Source organism: Gossypium hirsutum, chromosome D04, assembly GCF_007990345.1.
Source record: "Gossypium hirsutum isolate 1008001.06 chromosome D04, Gossypium_hirsutum_v2.1, whole genome shotgun sequence".
In the NCBI taxonomy this organism is placed as follows: Eukaryota; Viridiplantae; Streptophyta; class Magnoliopsida; order Malvales; family Malvaceae; genus Gossypium; species Gossypium hirsutum.
In genome coordinates, this window is record NC_053440.1 from 31461286 (window position 1) to 31469838 (window position 8553).

The 8553-nt window shown below is 32.6% G+C and overlaps 1 protein-coding gene across 1 annotated transcript; it reads left to right on the top strand.

Annotated features, from left to right (window-relative positions):
* Positions 1-4428: 4428 nt before the first annotated feature.
* LOC107899202 (IQ domain-containing protein IQM6) lies at positions 4429-7305 on the top strand. The gene is made up of 8 exons (XM_016824846.2): positions 4429-5045; positions 5135-5249; positions 5330-5395; positions 5489-5577; positions 5669-5756; positions 5971-6210; positions 6284-6385; positions 6475-7305. Exons 1-8 carry the CDS (start codon positions 4738-4740, stop codon positions 7165-7167), a joined length of 1701 nt encoding a protein of 566 aa, XP_016680335.2. The 5' UTR covers positions 4429-4737; the 3' UTR covers positions 7168-7305.
* Positions 7306-8553: the final 1248 nt, after the last annotated feature.

Below are 8553 nucleotides of genomic sequence, written 5' to 3' on the forward strand. Positions count from 1 at the left end.
ATGATTCAAACCAAAACCGAACAAAACAAGCTAAATAAGCCATATTCGCATGGCTTAAATACATATATACTTTCAGATTAAGTAAGCTTCAAAGCTAGTCTATACATGCCATAATCCCAAAATAAATTTTAGCTTATAAAATACCGTAGTTATTTGATAATGTGATGAGCTTTACTGACGAATCTCCGAGCTCGTAACAACTTTAAGAACTTATAAAACAGAGTAAACAAATAATAACACACAGTAAGCTATTCGAAGCTTAGTAAGTTAACAGCATATAAATAATTTAACTAATAAAATAAAAGGCAATTAACTTATTTTATAAATGTAATAGACATGACATAATTACACTTTGAACACATATATCTTTTATTAACCCGAACATATCTTAACATATATGTGTATAAAACCTTCACCTTGGCAACTTAGTTATCAACTAAAGCCGAATTAAATCTAATAATAAACATGAAAATTTTCAAACTTATAATCACTTATAATATATAATCTCAAATAACCAACTTACCTTATTTTCATATATTCATTTAACAAATACGTACCTGTAGATAAAATTCATTTCTACATCCGTCTGCATTTAACATTACCCGTCGAACCGTTCGTAATTAAATAGGATACGCATATAATGGGAAAGCTCGTACAACGCCAACGTCCCAGACGTGGTCTTACATGTAATCACAAATCGATGCCATTGTCCCAGACAGGGTCTTACACGAAAATACAAGTCGATGCCAATGTCCCAGACGTGCTATTACACGAAAACACTTATCAGTAAATCCTATGAAATTCCCAGGGTTCGTACAAGCTTACAAACATTATTCATAAATTGAATCGAACTCAAATACCTCCCTATTTCAATATTCAAATTCCACTAAGGATATTAATATTTTCAATAACACAATTGATCATCTATCTATTATATATTCATGAATTAAACAAAATTCAAATGCTTATCGACTTACCTCGGATATCGACAAACAAAGTCAACTACTCGACTACTTTCGACTTCCCCCGATCTAATTCTGTTTTCTTCGTTTCTCGATCTAAACATATTTAAAATTAACTCTTTTATTCAATAAATCATTTAATTTAATCCAAAAACACATAAATGGGTAAATTACCATTTTTCCCTGACATTTTACACTTTTTACAATTTAGTCCCTATTGTATAAAACACAAAATACACAAAATTTACACATACTATGCTTAGGCCGAATATCACCCTAGTCCATACAAATCCATATATTTCATTTATTTTTCATTTTAGTCCCTCAAAAATTTATTTTCACAATTTAGCCCTAATTACTCAAATTCACCAAAATTTCAAAGACAAAACATGTTAATCTTTCACATATCTTTAATATTTCATCATCAAACAAAAAAAATCACAAGATATCATCAATGGAAAAACACAAAATCATCATCAAATTCAAAAATTAAGACATGGGCTTTGAAGATTACTTAGCAACGATCTCAAAAACGTAAAAATTATCAAAAACCGAAGTAAAACATACCTTTAATCAAGCTAGTTTTGTGTCGAAACCTTAACAAGCATGGATGATCTCTTTCTTTGCTATATTCGGCCAAGAAATATGAAAAATGGCCATTTTTTATGTTTTAATATAACATATATTATCATAAATTTTAGTTTACTAATTTAACCTTAAATAAATAAATTATAAAACATATAATATAAGGGAAATGTTGACCATTGCCGCCCACTATCATCTAAATGGCTTAATTTCCATTTAAAACCCCCATTTTTAAAAGACAACAACAATTGGGTGCTTTTAGATTTGACCCCTAAATTTTTATTTTACGCGATTAAGTCATTTTCTTTAATCGGTCATTTAAATGATAAAATTTAAACACGAAAATTTAACACAATCAAATTCACACATAATAAACACACAAAATAATATTAAAATATTTTTTTGACTCAGATTTGTGGTCCCGAAACCACTATGTCCGATTAGGGTCGAAATCGGGCTGTTACATTACTACTGCTATTGTTGCCCCTTATCCTTGCATACCCTCACTATATGGCCAAATTGTTTACAGCTTCTGCACTAAATGTCTGTTCTGAACCAACAATACTTTTCCAAATGAGTGATCCTTTTGCAGTGAGAGCATGGTATATTTTTCTCATTGCTACCATCTCCCCAACTCTTCTGTCTTGTCTAACCAAATTTCTTTCCTCTATTATTTAAGGAGTTCGAGCCTTCCTTATTTTCTACTTGAAAAGCTCCTTCAACAAGCTCCTCTTACCTTGCAGCTCTCATTTGTTCTTGAGTGTACACGCATTTATCATCTCTGATAGAGAGATTGCTAATAGGCCTTTCGAATCTTCAAAAGAGGATATTTTATACCCGTACCTCTCAAGAAGTGTAGTAATCACCTTCTCGACTACCCTGCTATCAGGAAACTAATCTCCAAGCAATATTATGTTGTTTACAATGGCCATGATTCTGTCAAAATACTGTTTGACAGTTTTAGACTCTTTCAACTTTAGGTTCTCAAAATCCCTCCACAAATTGATAATTTGTTGCTGCCTTGTCTTGTTTGTACCTTGAAACTCTTCCTTCAACTTATCCCAAGCTTGTTTTGGAGTCTCATAGGCCATGATTCTGGTGAAAATTACATCAAAAACATCATTTTGAAGACATGACATCGCCTTGAATTTTTTACCACGATCATCACTATGTTGTTTGATCTATGCTATCGTTTGATTGGCTCTCAACGGTGGTGGCTTACATCTGCATTCACAACCTCTCGTAAGTCATAAGGTTATAGGTAGGTCTTTATTTTGACTATCCAAATATGGTAGTTTTCACCATTAAAGACTGGTGGTGTAGAAGGTGTAAAACTAGCTGAAGACATTTTTACAAAATAACAAAGAAACAAAGGTTGCTCTTTATTTCTTAACAAATCAAAGGCCCTCAAAGATGGCTAGCTCTAGATACCAATTGTTGGGTTTTTTTGTCTAAGAAAGAAAAGATGGACAGATAAAAAATTTAGCAATCAAAATTGAATTGCTTTTTTTTCATTCTAGTTCATTTTTTACGTACAAAGTATACACTTAATTAGGAAAATTTTATCAACTACAACTTGACAAGTTGGCATGTCTAGGTACATGGGATTACTTATTAACTTGCTAGCTTGTAACAAAAGCTTCGAGATAGTTGGTGGTTAGATTGTCCGCCATCCTGTCTTACACTCGGACTATCCGCCACATTGGCTTGCACTGGGATTGTTCGCCACTTTGGCTTATACTTGGACTGTTCGTCACTTTGGCTTGTACTTTGGATTATCCACCACTTTAGCTTACACTCTTGACTTGTTTGTCATTGTTGCATAATTGGCTAACTTTCAACATATTTGATCGTTAATAAGATTTAATTACAATTTTCTTTCTAACATTTCCATCCCATTTACTTTATCTACAATTCTTGTTAGAATAACATAAGATATCCATACATAAAATAATATTGTTATTATTATTTCTATTATTTTGATATTTTAAGGAAAAAAGTCTCTTTACGATAAAGGCAATGGCCTCCCTTTTTAAATGACTAGCATCTCCACATTCTTCGCTTTCTCTCACGTTTGGTACCTAACCCAAAGTCCTCATTTTTGGGCCAAAGTTTTTTATTTCTTTTCTTTTTCTTCTACACTTTTCCTTCAACTCATTTATTGTCTCTTCCTTTGGTGTTGAGGTAATTCTTTTTTCTCTACTTTTTTTTTTGTTTTTATGTTATATGCTAAGCATTTTTTATTTGATATGTAAATGCATAAGAGACTTTTTTTTTTAATCTGAATTTTGTTATTTATTGTTTCATTGATTCAAGAATGTTAAGGATCATTTGTTTTGAGTTTTCTTTATGCATTAAATGCAATACTGGGAAGAAGGATTTTTTGCCTTATCGATTTTTGTCATTTTTTTATTTGATCTATTTAACAATATTATAAATTATGTCACGTTTCATTGAAACCTAACTCAATTGATTATTGTGAACATAAACTTTTTCATCATGTGGCTTTCTCTATCTCTTTCCTTATTTTTCTGGCTTTTTTGCTTATTCAAAAAAGAAATGGAACATTAGAATATAAGCGAGGGAATAGGGATGGTGATATTCAAAGCATTCTACTATATTTCGTACATGTTTTCTTACAACATGGGATTTACTTCCTTCAAGAAAAGTCTATTCTGATTCAAATAATTGATGAGGTAAATGCATTTTGCATTTTGGTTATCTTCTTGCAACATCGAACAAGGCATTCTTTGCAAGTATATATTGACATGGTTTACTTGGAAGAAATTTAAATGGACAAACAAAGGAGAATGGATGAATGAATGAATATGGAATGCCAAAAAGGTAAAGAGTTTCAAGCTAATTTGAATTGTTAGAATCCTTCACTGGTGGTAGCACTTACTGGGGTAACCCGTTGAGAAATAGTTTCTCGGCATGGTATCTGATCATTTCGATTCTTTTGTTTATATTTTCAGGTCTCAAGATCACATATATCTTGTTGGTTGAGACCTTTATCTATGAAGATTACTTTGATAGCATGTGAATGATTTTTTCATCCTCTTAGTAATTTTGATGACCTGGGCTGTTGTTTTCAAAATTTTCATTTAAAATCCATTAATTTCAAGGATGAAGCTGTGAAGAAAGTGTTGCCATCAGCTGGTTTCAATGGTTGTCTTTTAGAGAAAATGTAATGGAGTCGTATGGTTATAACCATACTCCTGACACCGATAAGGAAAGTAAGGTGTTTGCTTTACCTGAGAGCTGTAAGAATGTGAATGACAATAACATATTGCAAACATCAAATAGCTTGTCAGAGAATGTGAATGACAATAACGTATTGCAAACATCAAATAGCCGGTCAGAGAAAGAGTCCCATTCAGACTTCTCAGAGCTAGGAGGGCAGCAATATCAGGCGGCATTGAAGTTGCAAAAGGTGTACAGAAGTTTCCGAACTAGGAGGCAGCTAGCAGATTGTGCAGTTGTTGCTGAGCAACAATGGTTGGTATCTATCCATCATTGTGATTATCAAACATTTCTTATCAAACATTTCTTTCTTCGTATTTTAATTTCTATAAATCGTTTTGTAGGTGGAAGCTATTAGATTTTGTGGAACTCAAACGAAGCTCTATATCTTTCTTTGAGATAGAAAAACCAGAATCTGCCGTTTCACGGTGGTTTAGGGCGAGAAAAAGAGCTGCTAAGGTTAGTCATGAACAAGGTGATGTAAGCTTTTAAATGCATTTGGCTGCAATGTTGGTTACGAAAGTTATCTTCTTATGCAGGTTGGAAAAGGCATATCTAAGGATGAAAAGGCCCGAAAGCTTGCTTTGCAACACTGGCTTGAGGCGGTAGTTACCCTTCTAAGAAGCAAAAAGTCGTAGTAAACTATCAGTCTTCAATTCTAGCTCTTACTAATCATGTTTCTTAATGCTTGCTAATAGATTGATCCTAGGCATCGTTATGGCCATAATCTTCAATTTTATTATGCCAAATGGCTTCACTGTGAAAGTAAACAACCCTTCTTTTATTGGTAAGATTTCATTTAATTAGTAACAATAATCAAGGAAGGATTTTTGCTTCTTACCAACTGATGAAGCAATCTGTCAACTTTGAACATGTAGGCTTGACATAGGAGAAGGTAAAGAAGTCCTTATTGAAAATTGCCCTCGGTCAAAGCTTCAACATCAATGCATCAAGTATCTTGGTCCAGTGAGCTTAATCTCCTTTTTCAAAATTTTAGATATGTTGTTTTTCTAAGTATGTAGGATGTAGCTATGGCTTTTTCCCTTATTTTGGAATTAATAATATAAAAATCCCAATCAAGTATAGGATATAATTCAATTTCATATGCAAATTATCAAGTTTATTTGGAAGATAGTTACCGAAATATACTTCTTTTTTTTTGTTTGTTTCCTATTTACAGACTGAAAGGGAGAATTTTGAAGTAGTGATAAGGAGTGAAAAGTTGGTGTACAAGATGAGTGAGATACTTCTTGATACCACAGGAGGACCCGAAGATGTGAAGTGGATTTTTGTTCTCAGTGTTTCTAAGAAATTGTATGTTGGACTGAAAAAAAAGGGCACTTTTCAGCATTCAAGTTTTCTGGCCGGTGGAGCAACATTGTCTGCTGGAAGATTGGTTGTGGAAAACGGTGTCGTGAAGGTCAGTTACACTTTGTCATTTTCAAATTTGTACAAGACTTTTGATGCACTGAAATGTTGTTTCAACTTTATAGGCGATTTGGCCCCATAGTGGACACTACCTCCCAACAGAAGAGAATTTTCAGGAGTTCATATCATTTCTTCGGGAGCACAATGTTGACCTTACAAATGTGAAGGTAAAGAAAACCAATTCTACATTAATTGTTATTTCAACATGGTTGTTTGGGGGTTGAGATTATGTACTTCTTTGTAATGGTGTTTACAGAAAAGCCCTTATGAAGAGGAAGAAACAAATAGCAAAAAGAATAATAGCCTTCGAAGTAATGAGGCAACAGTAGGAGGGTCACAACAACAAACTGAGGCAACAAATAATGGAAGTTCAGGTCAAGAGAACAGTGGTACAAGAAAGGAAGACCCTACAGACACCGCCCCAAATGTTGCTAACAAATTAACGTCGAGCTTGTCTCGAGTATTTTTGTCAAAACTAAGTAAACTTCGCATACAGAAAATACATGATGTGATTGGCATGATCAAGACAAAAACGTCATCACCAAGTCGCCGCCTTGAGCATCAAGCATTATCACCAAGTACAGAAGATGGGTATGAAACAGCAGAAGAAATTTTACCTGAGGAAGAGTTTCTATGCACTAAGATCAATTTGTTTGTAGAAGAGGATGATGAGGAAGATCGCAAACCTATACCAAAGGAAAAAATAATGAAAAGGATAGACTCTCACAAAGGCTTGAAATCATATCAACTAGCTCAACAATTATCCTCCAAGTGGTCCACGGGGGCTGGGCCACGAATTAGCTGCATGAGGGATTATCCTTCTGAGCTTCAATTCCGGGTTTTAGAGCAAGCATACTTGACTCCGAGATCAAGAAATGTGAATGCCTCTCCTCGGACAACCTCACGTTTTAGCCCATCAATTTTGACTCCAACTTCATTATGTAAATAAAACATGTTCATCTAAAAGTCCGCTTGGACCTAGAACAAATGATAGTAACAAAAGCAGCAACAGCCTAGGCGATTTTCAAATGAAACTCGGTCTCACATGTCATCGTTAGAGATACATGATTCTTTTCTTTTGTTTTCATACATTCATTTTTCTCATTCACATCACACCACCCAACCTTCCCTTCTTAAACCAACATGTTCTAATGACATTATTATCATGGCATTCACTATCCTTCCTGCTACTTTGAACAGCTCAAAACAGCTTAGATTTAAAAGAAAAAAAAAATGTATCTGCCCAAGGCAACTGCGGATGTTTTAATAGAAAAAATGATGTTTTTTTTTTCCAAAAATTTAGAGCTTAAAAAATTATTTTAAACTTGTCGGGTTTTTTTTTTTTTTCTAACATTATAATCTAAAATGCCATTTCTTGTTTGTGTATCTGTTAGAAGATGTTTGGATTAAAAAAATTGGGTTCAAATCGGGTTGTGAATGGTATTATTTCGGCAAAAGTATATAGTGAAAAGTTGAGTGAATTTTTTTTCGAACATTAATTTTATTATAGGTTTTTATTATATTTGTTTTTTTATACAATGTCTAAAACTATTCATAGTCCTCCCCAACCCTTAAATAGGAAGATAATATGTTTAGTGCACTTGAACATATATCCTCCTACACTAATAACAATACTGATACCAATCGAGCTAATATTCAACCGGCAACTGAGGAAAATTTTTAAATAAGATATTAAACAAAAGTCCTTGAAGAAAATTTTGTGAATACGAGAGTGTATCTAGAACATTGGAAAAGAGACTAAATTGAAAGAGTCGAAAGTACGAGGACTAAAGTGAAAATTTATCAAACCAAGAAAAGATGAGTTAATAATGATTATTTACTCCAAAAATCAATTTTACATGAATTTAAAAAATGTGTAAAATTAAAAAAAAAATATATGTTATTTACTCCGTCAATGGTATTAAGACTTCTCTAAACTTTGAACTATTCGTTTGGTCTATATTAAATTAATTTTAAACATGTCTTTTTATTTTTCATCAGATTAATTATATATAATAAAATATTTTTATTTAAATTTAATTATAAACTATATAAAATATTAGTATGAAATAATTCAATTGCAGTATACCACTCACTTTCACATAGATAATTTACTTAATTTGGCACTTAGTCCACTCATTAAATATTCTTTCACTAATTTCCCATATCACCTTTCACTTTCACTATTTTGTTCACTTAATACTTTCACTATCTTGTGCACTTAATGTTTCATTTTTATGCATATCTACTTTATAATTTATTGGATACAACTATATGTGTTATCTAGCCTTTTAATCAACTCATATAATTTAATCAACCCAATAATCAATTGTCT

Coding starts and splice junctions, on each gene's coding strand:
- LOC107899202 (XM_016824846.2), top strand. CDS start 4,738: ATGGAGTCGTATGGTTATAACCATACTCCTGACACCGATAAGGAAAGT. Junction 5,757..5,970: donor GCATCAAGTATCTTGGTCCA/GTGAGCTTAATC, acceptor TCCTATTTACAG/ACTGAAAGGGAGAATTTTGA. Junction 6,211..6,283: donor TGGAAAACGGTGTCGTGAAG/GTCAGTTACACT, acceptor TCAACTTTATAG/GCGATTTGGCCCCATAGTGG.